The 16,983-nt window shown below is 39.1% G+C and overlaps 1 protein-coding gene across 11 annotated transcripts in view; it reads left to right on the top strand.

The window, feature by feature from the left end:
* Positions 1-16,983, top strand: part of LOC121952532 (band 4.1-like protein 1) — a 142,131-nt gene that overhangs the window by 60,164 nt on the left and 64,984 nt on the right. For all 11 annotated transcript variants that reach the window (XM_088083831.1, XM_042499281.2, XM_042499291.2 and 8 more), the window contains 4 exons: positions 2,021-2,188; positions 9,026-9,130; positions 15,113-15,155; positions 16,516-16,591. In XM_088083831.1, coding sequence (XP_087939957.1) covers positions 2,066-2,188; positions 9,026-9,130; positions 15,113-15,155; positions 16,516-16,591 — 347 coding nt within the window. In that variant the 5' untranslated portion in view covers positions 2,021-2,065. The remainder of the gene's footprint in view (positions 1-2,020; positions 2,189-9,025; positions 9,131-15,112; positions 15,156-16,515; positions 16,592-16,983) is intronic.

Genomic DNA, 16,983 nt, shown 5'->3' with positions numbered 1-16,983 from the left:
ATTACATATTGAAGAAATATGGTTGTTTTAGAATTAGCCAATAATATCCATGAAGTTTAACACGCTTACCTCAACAAAGCTTTTACTCATATGGTCTGACGTTGTTAGCTTAAAAATTTTGAGGTACCCTATATTATGGGCCTATTATTTTGTTCAATGCTATTTAAAATCTCCAAGTTTACATAATAAACAGCATTTTATCAAGGTTCAGGTCAGACATCTTAACAGTATTCCATTTTACTCTCTACACTCTACTTTCAATTTAAAAGGCAGTCTAATGGTTTTCTAAGTTTCACCTGGCATTTGCTGGGTGTAAATAATTAGTAACAACAAATGTCTATGTGAGAACTAAACTTGAAACAGGCTTAAAACTAAGCTGCATTTGAGCCTGCCACAAGCTGATGCAACCAGCTCCCAAGCCTGTGTTTTATTGAGCTTAGAGAATCATTACACAGCAGAAAAAAATAGGCCTCATTTGTTTCTATTGCCTCCTTTACAACAGGCCTTTGGGTCCTGTAGATAATGAAGATGATACTGATTATGTTTCATCTGGATTCATTAACTCACTAGAATTTCTTGGTATTGCAGCAGTCTTGCCTGGTTTGAAGCAGTGCAAGTTCGGACGACTCTGAAGAGACTACAGAGTGCTCCAGGAATAAGTCCTCAAATGCGTAAAGTAGTTTCCATTTTAGCACTCTGGGTTTCCTGGTCTCAAAGTTAATGGGTTTTTGTTAGATTCCTGAAATAAGGTCTATGGTTGACACAAGCTTAAGAAACTTTTACATTTTGTTCAATAGCATGAAATCATCAAAAAATAACCCACTCGTAAATTTTGAAGCTTTTATGTGTCTTTCAAAAGGCAGCTGCTAAAAAGGGCCTAGATGAGTATGTCATCATGCTGAACATGGCATTACTGTCTTGTTGTGGGAGGAATGTGAAGTCAGGCAACCAAGGTGTTGTTCACTTATAGCCAAACGTTCGCTATTTACTTGACAAGGGAACCAGGGTGACTGCAAATTCGGTGTCAAATGTCATCCCTGGAGCACTCTGTAGCACCTGTAATACAGCCTGCTCAAGGTGAAATACTGCAGCATTATTCCACATCATCATTTTTTTTGACAATAGCCAAGGTTGTAGGCATTATGTTTTCGGGTTGCCTATCCGTCCGCCCATTTGCCCAGTCTCATGAGCATGGTATCTCAAGAACGCTGTGAGGGAATTTCTCCACAATTAGCTGTGCTAATATCCACATAGACTCAAAGATAAATTAATTAGATTTCGGTTGTCATAGATCAATGGTCAAAGTCACTGTGACTTAATCTATCTAATGTTTATGATCGCAATATCTCAAGAACACCTTGAGAACAGGGATGATTTAAAATTTGGCACAAACTTTTATGTTGAGCATTGATGTCCTGGGGTAGTAACTGAGCCGAATTGGCGTCTATGTAAAATGGGAGAGCTGTCACACTTGACTCCCATGCTGTTGTGTTACATGTCATGCCACTTTTGCTTCTGCAGTGTCGGCATGCTATTTAAAATCACACACACTATGTGGTTCAGTGTTTAAAAAAAGGAAAAGTCGATGTAATGGCTGATCCTCTTTACAGTACTAATGTGGAATCTCTGTTTAAGTGCTGATGATATGCAGGGGTACCATCACTAATAACTTCTGTGATTCTGGTTTCTGTTTTGTCCAATAGCTTAATTTGTCAAATGATTGTACGTCAATGCAGCTTCTAGTGGATCTACATTATACTGTTTGTTTTTCTGTATTTGAATTGGCAGACTTGCACAGATTGCACACATTGCCCAAATTCAATATCTATTAAAGCCACAATGCTGACTCTTCACCATTGACTTTCTCTTAAACCATTACAATCAAAGAACTTAATCTTAAAGCAGTGTCCTGATTCTGATACAGTTCTGCAAAGTATTTTACCTGTTTCATATAACCACCCAGGAATTAGAAAGATGAAAGGTATAACTGTGTCATTTGACTTCTCTTTTATATGTTTAGGAACAAAACTCCAAGCATCTGGATGAACACAGAGAAACAGACGACATGTCCGAGAAGACGTCCCCAAACAAGAACCTCAAATCTCCCCAGAAAGGCTCCAAACGACTCAAAACAGCCCCCTTCAAAATCACCCTGCTGGACTCCTCTGAGTACGAAGGAGAAATTGAGGTATGAAAAACAATTTTTGATAACATGTTTTTTTTAGAATTAGCCTTAACATGCTCTGAGCAAGCCCCTGAAAAGCATATTTTCCCTTTGTTCTTATTGTCCTCTGTGGACAGTTGTGTGTGTGTTGTATAGTTCTGCAGTCAACGGATAAAACAGGCGAACAGAATAAAAGAGAGGGTGCCATGCTGAGAGCTCACCAGGGGGGCGAAGCCAAAGCAATGTTACACATTTCTGTAATGCACACAGTAGCACAAAAAAGTGCAGCATGAAAGTCTACATTCTACACTAGATATGTGTTGTCATTACTCCAGCAGTGTAAAAGAGGACATTTCTCGCTCGCTTGGAAAGGAAACTGTAGGCATGCATAAAAAAGGAGGGAAGAGATAGATGTAAGTGCGCTGCCTTAGATAAATGCACAAAGTGAAGCCGGAGATTTTGGAGCTTTTATGACTAGCAGCAGCACACACTTCTGGCAGAAACTGTCTATCTTTCCTCCTAAAATATCTTTTTGCAGGATTGTGTGGAAGGAAATCACCCAATTACTTGACTGTGGAGATGACTGTGCAGCATTATTTTAAGCAATTGCTTTTTTTGGGCTCAGCTTTCGATTTTGCTCACTGAGAATCTCTCTAGACACTGAAATCTAAGACATGATGTATCTGTCTGGCACTGCTGGCTTTGCACCAGAGATGACAGAGTTAAATCAGGGAATTGCTGGCAGCCAGACTGTGTCATAGCCTTGTGGGGAAGACTGTTAGATGCATCATGGAGTATGGCTGTGTGTCAGTGTTAGGTAAAACCTCAATATTGTCCGAGTACTACTGGAAAGGTGTCTGAAGCATTGAGTATCAAAAAGGGTCAGTGTTACAAGTTACATGTAAACAAAAAATTATCAGGGAAATGTTTGGCTTCCTTAGTGTCTTGCGATGACTTCCTGGAGTTTTGTCATTACAGTGAAGATGCCAGGCAACCAGCAGAGACTCCAGGAAGTCATTGCTTCCATCCTAAAAATAATTCAGCTCAAACCCCCCCTAAAACCACAATTTATTGGTTTGACACACATGAAACAAACAGGATATGGCATGTGAATAAGTTAACTCTCAGCAAGAAAGCAATAAGCATATTTCCCAAAATGTTAAAAGTTTCGAAAACCGGCATTAAATGCTTTCTAAGATTCTTAGACTTCTTTACCAATTTGATCAGACAATTCCAGATCTGGTAAATTGGAAATTCCAAAAGCAGTCTCACCAAAAGGTCAATTTAGTGTTTGTTTCAGAGCTTTCAAGGGTATCACATAATGTACTTTGTCAGATGCAGTTACCCACTTCATCATGTCATGGAAAATAAGTTGTTTTTTTAAAATTTTTTGTAGTTTAACTTTCAGTTTTTCTGAGTACTTTAAGTTTAAGATTTAAGATTTCAAGTAGGGATGGGATTGGATTGATACTGACCAAAGTAACTCCACTGTATCAAAATGTCTCCAGTCAAACAATAACTACATTCGATCCAATTTGCACTGGGGTCTGTTCCTGAATTTGCCCAATTCCCCTCTGGATCTGCAAACTCTCTGTTGCTTCCATCTCTGGAGCCGCTCTTCTCCGCTGAATAGTCAGTTCAACATCTGCCTTGTCAAAAAAGGCTAATATTCAACACTGAGCCATTTGTGGGTCCCAACAAACTCACACTGATACCAAAAGACTCATCTCTGTTGTTAAACCTATTAATAACCGTTACAGGTTAACATTAGCTGTGTGATGCCAACAGTTAGCTCTGTCACTGCGTGTTATTGGCTGGGTGGACTCTTACAACTGGGTGTGGAGCTCACACTCCTGCAGCATCAGCAACATACAGTCTGTGGTATTTGACAGAGTTGGCAGAGATGCCATCAAAATGTTTGAAAGCATGGCTACACTATATGCAGCTCCATTTTTTAGATTTTACTGTGTATTGTGATAAGAGACTAGACTGTTCTATTATTTGCCTTTAAACCCACTTAGCCATCCTATCCACATTACTGATCCAGTGTGTCCCATGGAATTGTATTATATATAGAAGTATATGATCTATTTATCAAAATGTTATTGTTTCAATAGATTTTAAAAGAAACAATATTAAACTTACAATAGACTTGGGCAGCATGTAGTATTTCATACTTTCATGATGATGTAACTGTGCTGCGCTAACACACCTTTGCGATTTTAAATTCCCTAGTATTCTGCAATACCATGAGTAAATTATTTTATTTTATTTAAAGGGGGCCATATACAGTTTAAAACATAAATGTCATCATTTGATGCACAGTACCAGATTATGGCTTAGGGCTAATTCACATCTGCAGTCCCTCGGCAGGTCAGAACAAGTACTGCCCATGCCTCTTACAATATTTTCACAATATTGAAATGAAAGTATTTGGTGAATAATATCATCATATTTGAGTTTCTCCCTTTCGGCCAGCCCTTACTTCCACTCTACATATGTTTAAATATTCTATTAAATATTCTCTTTACCACTGGATCATTGAGGAATTTGCTATGGTATTTAATATTAAATTTAGTATAAAAATGTTTTATAATCCATACACTAAGGTATCAGTACTGATCTAGTATTGCCATTAAAGTCTTCTTTAGATACCAGTGGTTACAGGATGTCCATTTTTTCCAATAAAAGCCTTTAGCAGAGGCTGCTAACAGGGTGATAGGAAATCTATAGTTATTACATGGTTGCAAGCCAGGTGCAGCCAAGGAGAAAATAGAAGAGCAATGTTATTATGACTCCCTCCCCCTCCTCCTTAGGATACTTATGCACAAGTGCATGGAACTTTGTTTGTGTGTGTGTGTGTGTGTGTGTGTGTGTGTGTGTGTGTGTGTGTATTGTGGTGTTGAGGGTAAGGTGCTTTTTATGTGCGAGTGTGTGTGGTAAGAATATCAGGAATGCTACACTTGCACCGACCGTTCTCTCTGCATTGTGAAAACATTCAAAAAATACCTTTGGGGCCTTTTCCGCACAACAACAATAGTTAGCATTATGGTTATGAAAGCTTTTGTGTCTTAAGTGCTGTTCGTAAGTATTCACCCGCCCTCGCAGCACTGCCACTCATTGCGCAAGAAAGATGCACAAAAGCGGCCTCTTGTCAGCCAATGTTTTGTAAAATTTTAGTTCGGGGAGAGCCTCAGACCTCTATGTCATTGGCAGGCTTGCTCTCACTTCCTGGCTTTAATTGCTGGGGGGTGGAACTTCATGCCTGCCATATCCGAAACCTCCCTCACGCTTCCAGGAGTTGGTAATAATAGCGTTGCAAGAAAGCAGGCCACACTTTTGGAGAGCTCTCCCTGGAGGAGGTACCGCATTCATGGGTTAATTAAGTCTCTTGTCATGGATGCATGGATGAGTCTCCCTGTGGTCCTCAGGCAGGAGAGGAGGCACCACGCCCATACCCATTTCTGTCGCCCAGTTTCCTACTCTGCTCACTGGGGTGTAATCCGCCTGACTATGAATGGTCAAGCCTGGCTGGGTTGATGTGTAGAACAGGGAGATTTTTGGGTGGAACTGAGTGTTTCATGCTGGCTAGTTGTTTTTTTACATTGCCAAAATTCTCTTGGGTGTCCATTCAGGTGCAAACGCTGAGATCATTATTGTGCAGTTGAATATTTAATGGCTCCAGAGCAGAAAGCAAATAGACCGCATCACCTCAGTCATGGATTATTAAGACTCCGCAGGCTGATTTGTTTATTTAATTTCACTGGCTGTTGCTGATGTCACACAGCAGACCCTTGCTTTGCATCAAAGTTGCTGCCATTGGGGAACTGTACTGGCTGACATGATGAGAGCTTACACGCACCTCCAAGGTATTTCTCCTCCATTCTTTCACCCATAATAAGGCAAAGGTGAAACACTTTTTCAAGTCCTAGCCTTGAGATATTAAGAAACTAGACAGCAAAGGGATAATTCTGCATCTGTTTCCCTGGCAACTGCTTGCTCCATCTCCCTGTCACCTCGCAAAGTAGGCTCCAGGGGAGGAGGCACCATATGTGTGTGAGAGTATAATACTATGTATGTGTGCTTCAGTGTTAGGCCTGTACAGTAACATATTGTATTTCTTCCTCGTTCTATATTTAACAGTGGCATATGAGCCCATGCATGAATTGATGATGTTGAGTCAATATTTCATTTGCCCTACCAAACTGAAGTGAAAACACTTTTGATAAGAGCATTCTTATGCTTGAAACAAGCAAATCTGGTGGCTAGTGCAGTAAATGACTTTTACTTAATTCAGTTATAAACTACTCTGTACAAAGGAATTCAATTACTTAAAATCAGATTAGTGTTATTCTTGTGCCAGATATAAAAACTGCATACCGGTAAGAACATTAAGAGTCTGGCAAATCAGGTTTTGAACCTTTGACCTTCAAGTTGTTACGTGTGCCAAACACTGAACCACTGTGACAACAGATGTCTGCAGTTTTTTCAATCAATAACTGAAGGGGATGTTAACCCTCTTTAGCACTATTGTTACCAATGGAATGTGACAGACTCTACTTGCTTAGAAATATATGGCAATCTCAGTGGCTGAGTCCACCAATTTGGTCCAGACTGAAATATCTTTTCAGCAGATTACCATGAAATGTGTAGACATTCATAGTCACCAGATGAATCCAAATGACTTAGGTGACCCCCTGGCTTCCCCTCTAGTGCACTTTGATGCTGACATTTATAGTTTTGAGTGAAATGTTTTTTTTTACCAACTGGGATGGTGCTCTCCAGAGGATGAATCTCAGTGACTTGACTTTTCCTGTAGCAACACTGGCAGGTCCATTAAATCTACCTGATGAATAAAAAAATAAAAAATAAATTAAAAATTCTGACAATCATGGTCTCAAGAGGATGCATATCACAGACCTTAGTCCGCCCCTGACTTTTCATCTAGAACCACCATTGGGTCAAAATTTCAATAAAAATATTTTGTTTATGACCAAATACCTGCAAAAATAATGACATTTCTATTGGAGTTTACTTCATTATGTGTTTAGTACTAATAGACATATCTTAGCATGCTAACACTAGTGTTATCACGGTACTGGAAATTCTAACTTTGCTGCAAGGCCTTAAAAACTATGGATATTTGATACCATTTTCAATACCACAAGGAAAATTGACATTGAGGGCACACTATTTATTTTTTTAAGATGAATATATCAAGGTTATAATATGATTCCGATGACCTTTTTTATTAGGGTTAATAGCAGAGAGCAACAGACTGTAGTAAACCTTGATGATAAGAGAGAGCAATAAAATTTAACTGGTAGGGTTGTGTTGTACTGCAGTTAATAATTTTGACACCGTTTAAAATATTCAGAGATGTTGTGTATAGATAAATTGGTATTTTGACAACCCTAGCTAACACACATCTGAACAACTAAGATGTTTGAACATACTAAAGTTTACCTGTTAAATCATGTTGGCATGCTGGCATCAGCTTTTAGCTCAAAGTTCAGCATCACAGAGCTGCTAGCAGGAATGTAGATCCTTTGGTCCTATTTATTAACTGTGGATGGTGTTACTTCAGTGGTAGTTCTGTCTTATGATGTGTCATTTTGTCTGTGCATGGCACATTTGTAATTATCTGTATATGTACAATAAGTGCTATTCTGGTTCATATTTTTGTCATCATCCAAGAAGGATGTTGGGAGTGATGATTATTGTGAGACTATAGTGTTGCATTCTATAATGGGATGTAAACCAACTGAGGCACTATTGTTATCAATGAAATGTGACAGGCGCTAGATAATCCAATCCATACTCAATTCTATAGGATTATCCCACTTATAGAAATACTGCTTTTGTATTGTATTTCATTTCTTTCCAATATTGCAACCTTTGAAAAAAAGGTAAAATTAATCGAGGGAAGTAGAACTGGTTGAAAAAAATTCCATGTTCCCAACTACTAAACTGTTTCCTGCCTATCCTCTCTCTCTTAGTGCACTTCTTGCACCCAGGCTTTGTGACAAAGATATACTGATCTCTGCCAGATAGTCCTTCACAGTGGTGTAGTGGTGGTTGATGAGGTGGGTGCATTACTAGGTAGATGGGTTGGTTGCTGAGGAGGGTGTTGGTATACTCCTATATATATACTCTTAGGGATTTATGACCTATAGTGCAGTCAGACACCAGGGGGCGATTGAGATTGAAAAGCTTCATCGTGGATGAACTGTCATGTTGTCCATCTTTATATACAGTCTATGCTAATAGTTGGGTATATACTGTAAATACCAAGAAGAAGAGTTGGGTATACCCTGTATACCTGTGTCTGCCCTCCACTACACCCCTGGTCCTTCAGCACTGTGAGCAGAAATGCTTATTTGTACATCTTGATGTTGAATGGTCAAAATCCACATTCAAACTCTCCCTTGAATGTAAAAACATGAACTTGTCACTTGAATGTGAATAGAAATGTTCCTGAAAATGCTCACCTTGAACTCCATCAATAGCTAAGTCAATCTCTGCCTACAGTACAAAGACCAATCTTCCCCAGCAATTCACAGTCCATTTTCACTGTCAACTGTTTGATGCACACCGACTGTGACACAGCACCAAATGGCTGAACTGCTTTATTGTGTGCAGAACTATGGAACGGGAAAGCAATCTCGACAAGCACAGTTGTCTAATGGGGTCTGATATTAATGAGCCAAATGTAGCCCAATAAAACTGAGTTATACCAGTAGAAGACTCTTTTGCACATATAGTTTTTCAGAGATGTATTAGAGAATTTTTCTTCTGCTTTCCTCTGCATTGTTATTGACCTTTTTACTACTGCTGTGTCATGCATGTTTGTCTTTGCAGAAACACTCCAAAGGACAGACCCTGATGGACATGGTGTGTGAGCACCTCAACTTGTTGGAGAAGGACTACTTTGGTCTGACCTTTGCCGACACAGACACACAGAAGGTCAGTGAATCGTGTACCACAGAAGCCGTGTGGGACATTTTAGTGCACGTTGCTCACAGAACAATCTGTATTCCTCTCACTTGCTGCCTGGGTCGGCTCTCTCAGGGGTGCACTATCCATCATTCAGAGATGAATGGAAAATGGGTCTGGACAATAGACAACTGAAAAATGTGTGCTGTTGAAGAAAAAATGAAAAAATGACTCATCTACTCTTTGCTCACATGCTCTCTCATATGAAATGTAGTCATAAAAATATTTCCCACAGCTGCTCTGAAAGCAGAAATAATCTCACTGTTTATCAGGAAAATTAGAAGAAGAATTTGGTCATAATACTATAAACAGGTCACCTTATGGGCTTACCTTAGAGGAAAATTTGGTATTTTTTTAACTTGGACCCTATTTCATGTTTTTTTTTTTATGTCCATTAAATATGCTCATTTTTGACTGGCTCAGATTATTATTAGAAGTGTGGGACAGCATTACGGCAAGAGTCTAACAGAGAAATGAAAGGCTTTTCCTTAACTTTCACTTGTTAGTGTATCATTGTGACCAAGTCTTGATCAGGAGAAGTCTCATTCTGAAATCTTGTGAGTACAGGAAGCCTAGTTTGTGTTATCTAAAAGAATTTCACTGTCATGGCTGAATATTTAGCTGATTTGGACAATGTAGAAAAGTTTGCGAGATTTCAGAATGAGACTTCTCCTTAATTGAGACTTGGTTACACACACTAACAAACAAATTTGAACAACTAAAGGTATGGAAAATAAATTGTCTCTAAATTGTCTTTTATGAAAAGTTGGTAATTAGAATAACAATCTGAGCCTGTTGGTGGCAAAAACAAGCATTTTAAATGGACATATACCAACAATGAACAACTATCCGTACAGATTACATTGCAGCCTGTTTTGCTGCTTTTTCTCTATACTGGACCAGTTTCATGTCTAGTCATTTAGACACAAAAACATGATCCATATTAAAAAATATCTTTTTTTTTTCAATGCAAGTCTATGTAATGTTATTTAACAGCAGCCACTGTCATGGTAAATGCTAAACATAATGTAACATATACATACGTGGCGTCATAAACAAGGGTAACTTACTCAGAAATGTCAGTTACACGGCAAACACTGAATAAAGTTTTCTGACCCTAGCAACACCATAATGTGTGTTGAATTCATAAAATTTGAGTATATTGCATATGAGTCCAGCATTTCATTTGAATTTATATTTAGCTTATTTCTTCTTTCAAAACTTACATTGTCTCATTTTAAGGTTGGCCAGGCTAAACTAGTTAATATAATTGGTTTGGCTAAAATTCATTTTTTCTGTTGTTAGCAAAAATTTAGTTGGTTTCCCTAAAAAAACAACAAAAAAACTTACTTGCCAGAAATGCTTTGGTCCTTTGGTTCTGTCCTCTGAGGTTAAATTGTTTTGCTTTTGATAAATGTGTACATACATTAAACTCCAATCAGCTCAAATCATTTTGACATTTCAAGTAGACGGTCTGAATATGATTCCATTTCATTCATGTTGACTTCTTTGGATGCACAGACCAGGCTCATTATCATATAATCAAGTAAATGACTGTTATGTTCCCCAATTATGCTGATTCCTGGATGAGCCCCCAAATTGTTACATTCCCCAAATGCACCCAGGGGACGCTGGGAGTAACAATACAATCATGGAAATCAGGGAAAAAGAATCAAGGGAACTGGGGTACAAGCAAAGTAAAATATTTTATTAAGAAGAAAATAAAATGTTTTCAACCAAAAAATTAAAAACAACATCTGAACTATTAACTATTTTTCTCACAAAATAAAAAAAGCTGTACAGCTTAATACATAAACAAGTTGACTGTTGAATTAAACTTAGAATCCAACACTCTTTAATACACTTCCCCCCAGAATGGATTAAAGGTTACTGATCCCAATTCACCTCCAGAAAGGTTTCACAACCAATCACACACATTCCTCAATCTGCCAACTGGCCTGCTGGCACCATCCACTTGGCTCCTCACACCATAAAGCTCCCTCTCCAGCCAGTGTTACTTCCTGTTTTTTTGGTTAACATTCTTTCTCAAACAGAGATTGGGGTTGTGATTAATAGTCAGATGTTATCCTTTGCTAAAGCATTCAGATTGGATTTCTAGCATACCTGTAAAAGCAATAGCTTGGATCTCAGCAAGGATAGTGACAGCAGTCACGCTTATATAAGTTATGAGTTGAAGGATTTTTTGTCTCCACCTCATTTACCTAAAGAAAATATGAATGAATCAAAATTTAGCTCTAATTTAGCTGTTTTTTTTCTGAATGAGGACTGTGTAGTAGTAACGACAGATATGAGCAACTAGTTCATTTACTGTATCAAACATTTATGCATTTATGCCAGAACCAGCTGGTCAAAAAATATTTGGTAAACTGTGTGGCTAATCAACACTGACTCAGAAAAAATAAATAAATAAAAATGCCAAAATACACTGTAGAGTGCCTTTATATCATCATCTCACCATTGAGTATGTGGGCACCGGTGTGCTCAGTCGACCACTACTTGGCAAAGACGGGGGGGCAACAGCTGGAGAGACACAAGAGAGAGCAGACACACAGACGCTACCCCACAGCATGTAACAATGACGCTGGAGTGATGGGTCCTAGCTGTCGGCCTGCATCAGAGCTCTTTGTCAGATGTGTATTTTGGGCTTTGATTGATGCGAGCCTCCCTCAGGGCGGGTATGTGATTGCACAAGCCACAGAGGCACCTCCTGCCTTTTGAAGATAGGAAAGATGACAAGTCTAAGTCCATTTTAACATCTGGAGCATATCCTCTGTCACAATCATCAGCTTGTGCATACTTTGTCAGCTCGCATGTTGTGACTTGACACGTGTCTGACGGCCGAAGCTTTGGATTGAGCACGACCTCGGCCCATACAGACAGGTTAACTGGGGTGTTGGAGAGGTAAACAGGCTCGGAGTTCAAATATTTTCCTCTCGCTGAGTGTAGTTAAGGTTACAGCTTAGATCAATATGACAGGCTCGCCAAAGATGGGCTTATCAGAGCGCAGCTTGAGCCTACTGTCTGGGGTCACTGCTGATTGGTAGACCAAACAAGCCCCAGATTGAAATGTCATTTCAGATGCCCTTTCTCTGTCTCAGTCGAGAAAACGAGGATTTAATCTTCGCTCTTTGCGAGAACATTTATTCCGTGTGATTGCTTATGAACTAAGGTTGCAAAAAGCAGGAGCAGAGCCTTGAAGAGTCAGTGATTAAAAGTTCTTCCGGCTCTTCTGCAGAGAAAAGCAAAGCAGCGGAGAGCGCTTTACTAATTGAGTGCTCTTTGGCCTCAGCTGATATAAGATGGATTCAGGGGGACGATAAATGCCTGTGGCTCATTAAAGTCTTTAACAGCCTGATTAAACACTGGAGGAGTATGTGTGTTTGTGCTTGAGTACATGAGTGTGTTTGTGTGTACATGAAGGCGCAGTTCAAACTGCCAGGTGCTTGCAGTTTGCTCAACATGGCCACAGGATTGCACCACGCTGTATCAACCCCCAAGGCTCCTGATTCCACTCTGACTGATGTGAGACCAGATGCCAAAAAGACTGTCAGCATTAATAAGCAGTTGCTGTGAGGTATTCAGGGTAGCAAGGATCGCTGTCAGCTCTCCGCACCACAGGCAGCACAAAGCTACAGACTGCACGCATCAAACACCTGTTTGTGAGTGTAAGCACAAGTAAGGATCAAAGTAACAAATTATATTAACTCTTGTTACTGTGTTTCTAAGTAGAACTTTTTTAATGAATACTTTTTCCTGATTTGTTTTAATTAGATTTCAGCCAAGTTAGCAACAGCACTGGATTGAAATCTTGCAATGTTTGGTTTATCCAGTGAAGTACAGGATGAAATATCTCAACAACTAATGGACGGGTTGCTATTGAATTTTATGCAGACATTCATGATCCCAAGAGGATGAAACATACTGAATTTCAGTGTTCCTCTGACCTTTCAAACTGACATTTTAAAGCTCTCCATAGCATTGACAGTCATGGTCAGAGACTTTTATTTTGTGGTTGTTCGTCCATCTTTCTGTTTGTTCGTCCCATTCCCATGAGTGTGATATCTGAAGACGGTAATTTCCTCATTTGGCAAACGTCCACTTGGACTCAAAAATAAGCTGGTTATATTTTGATGGTTGAAGATCAAAGGCCATTGTGACCTCCAAAAAATGTTTTTGGCCATAAGTCAAGAGTTCATAGGCTAATTATGAAGAAGTGATAACATATTTTTGATCCTAAAGGTCAAAGGTCAACATCACTGTGACATCATAATGCTCTCTGTTATTTTTTGTCCACTGTTAAAACCCATAACTCAGGAGCAGAACAGGAAACATTTGATTAGATACTAAATTGGTGACACTAATTTTGGTGTTTACAGTGAAACTGTGATGATTGTCCTGAGCTTCTGTGCTGTGCTTCCACATTTTAGAATTTATATCTCCTTAACAGCAACATCCATAACTGGAGTACTGTCAACCTTCATGGCAACATATAAGTCTGGACAGTTATGGATGTAAACTGTAACTGAACCTTGACAGGTTCACTGAGGCGAACAACTGTAAGACACTTTGTCTAGTTGTTTTTCAGTATCAGTCGTCTAAAAAAGTATCTGATGGTTTGTCATACAATTTGCAATAGGTATAGATCCATGATACTAATAAATTGTGATAACTTTGGTGTTACCCTTTTTAGCGTCATTAGCAGTTCAAAATGTTGGCATTCCCATTAGCCTTAACTGTACTTTGTGTTTAGTGCAAATGCTAGCATGCTGACACACTAAACTGAGATTGTGATAATGATAAATATTATATCTGCTAAACATCAGCAGCTTAACATTTTCACTGTGAGCATGTTGTCATGCTAGCATTAGCATTTAGCTCAAAATAGTGCTGTGTCACAGTCACGAAGTGCTATTGTGGTAGCTTTGTGGAGAATGGCATTAAAGTTCTTAAAAATTTAAATGTCTAAATATTAATAAAATCCAGTAATTCCAATATCAAGCCAACTGTCCATTTTAAGATGCTCTTTGATGTGCAAATTGATTATTTTTTTTGCATGCAATGTTAACAAAAGTAAAAGCTAATTTCTGTGTCTGCCAATTATTGAGATCCACTCCAAAATTGTATGGGTTCTTCCTTGGCCCATGCTTCACCCTCACACCAAGTTTCATGAAAATTGGGCCTGTTGTTTTTCCGTAATCCTGCTGATAAACAGACAAACAAACCGAAAACAAAACTTCCTTTGTGAAAGCAATAATAGGATGAATATGCAATAGAGGCGTCCATGAAACCCCATAACCCTCCAGAGAGTAAAAGATATTAGATAAAGCTGGTAAAGTACAAGATTGACTCGGATATTGAAAACACCACAACCCCCATTGGGACCGCAATATGTATTAATGTTTTCTTGTGAAAAAACAAACCAAAGAAAGCAAACAGAATGCTGATTTTTTTTATCCTTGTTACAAACAGTTCAAACATTTCTTGCAGCGTAAGAGTACGTGAGGGGAGGCATTTCATTATCTCTTCATTGCCGTCTGTGTATTGCAGTGTCTCTAAACAGCATGATTTACAGCTTCTGTTACAAGTGAGTCAGTGTGCACTGCACCACTGATGAGATGGTCTCGCAGCCAGATCAGAAATGGTGCCCCCACAGGCCGAGCGGTTCACTGCACGATCAGATTGTGATGCTATAAGAAAGGTAACTGGTTGGCGGTGGTTTCTGCAACACAATGAAGAAACAGATGCTTGAATTAAATCTGCTTTCTGCACGTGTGAGTGGCTCAGCAGGGGAGAGCTCAGTTCCTTTATTTAACCATATGGAAAGGCTTTCATTAGGAGTGCTGACGGCAATTAGAGCTAAATGTGACACCGGGGTGTGCGTTTGCCATGTTTCCAGTTTTCCCTGTGTGAATTCTGCCTTCTGTCTTTCAGAACTGGCTGGACCCCTCCAAGGAGATCAAGAAGCAGATGCGCAGTGAGTGTCATGTTCAAGTAGATGAGATGATGAATATTTGAAAATGCAATCAGTAAAATTGTAGATTTGTTGGCTTATGAAGTAATGCAAAGTTTTGTGTTGATTAGGCTTTGGGCAGTATGTATTTTTTCATACCCTCATACTTTCCTGGAATTTCACCAGGGTATATGGTACCGTATGTGTGTGGTAATATTCTTACATCCATTTACCTTATTAAACAGAGAAACACAACCATACACCTTCTGAATTCATGTTTCTCTCTTTTACCAAAACCAAAACTTCCACATTGCAGAACCTGTTATTTCTTTTCGGCGCCCATGTTACCATGTTAGAGCAGCCGCACTGACTGCGTGAGCAGCGCTGTCTAGAGATGTGCTGCTCGGCTGCAGCACATCTAGAGAAACAGTCTCCCTGATTTTTTCTGCATGATGTGTGCAATTTTCAGCAAAAATAGATGGTGAAAATGGTCTTTTGATATTTAAATTGATTCTATATCACCTTTTACCACAGTTTCAATGTCCTTATTTGTCACAGACATGAGGAAATACAAATGTATCTGTTTTGTACAAACTCTCCTGTTTCAAAATTTTACTGTGAAACATTTGCAGGATCGTGTTGTTGACAATGCCATAGCTTGCACAGCTTCATAAATAAGTGGAATATGTGCTTTGAATTCTGATATACACTAGTTATGACAGTAGGCAGCTTTGAGGCAGCGCCGCAAAAACAACCACTGCCAACGTGAACACTTGCTGCTCATGCATGCAGTGTGGTGTGGGCGTAACCTCCTGGGCACATGATGTGCACTGCATGCAAAACATCCTCAATTACAGCCTCTCCAGTTTGAAGTTAATAAAAAAATGAGGGTCTATATTTTTTAGGATATTTAAAGTCACACCGATACGCTGGTATACCGTAATACTGTGAAGTTGCCAATGTCAGTCAATCAGTCAGTCAATCAGTCAGTCAGTCAGTCTGTCATTACACAATCATACAAGCACACACACACATACACACAAAAGCACACAAGCACATGGATTAAAAAAGCAAGAGTTTGCAATAAACAAAAACACTAAAATAGCAGTACTCATTAAAACTGAGAACTGAGTCAATGCTACCATGAGTGAGATAAAAGAGAAAAAGTAGATAAAAGATGAAAAGATAACAGCACAGAATATAATAATAGATAAAAATGATTAAAATAATAAAGTGATCTAGTAAAACGGTTAAACAGAGTAACAAACTAATGGTAATCTGTTGAATACATTTCCATCATAGGCTTGTTATTAAAGTTTTGTACTTTTTTTCTTAGACAAACATGATCATTAATCTTTCTGCTCTCGTTGTAATTTCTCCCCAGACTCTCCATGGCACTTTGCCTTTGCTGTCAAGTTCTACCCTCCAGACCCCTCCCAGCTCACTGAGGATATCACCAGGTACGTCTTGCCTGCACAGACACAGACACAGACACAGACACAGACACAGACACACACACACACACACACACACACACACACACACACACACACACGCACGCACACTTTTACAATATCAACAGTAGTAACTCCTTTGGCTGTGCTGTCAGAGTTAATCAGAGGAGAAATTGCTTACACATGTCAGTTCGGCAAATAATTTCCTAAATTTTCCTAAAGACAAGTGTTTACATAAAAGTATTGTAGCAATTTACATGCTGTATTTGCCCCGGTGTCAAAGCAACCCAAATCCCTCACTCCTTTTCGAGGATTAGACCTGGAATGCTACTAACTGCCACGGATTAACTGCGCTGAATACTTGTTGGAGCTTGCCTTGGTTCAGGCTTGTTTGACTG

The sequence above is a fragment of the Plectropomus leopardus genome, chromosome 2 (assembly GCF_026936395.1).
Source record: "Plectropomus leopardus strain MGB_pleo_1.0 chromosome 2, ASM2693639v1, whole genome shotgun sequence".
Lineage (NCBI taxonomy): Eukaryota > Metazoa > Chordata > Actinopteri > Perciformes > Serranidae > Plectropomus > Plectropomus leopardus.
The sequence above is the reverse complement of the archived record's forward strand: the minus strand, read 5'-3'. Positions and strand labels throughout refer to the sequence as shown.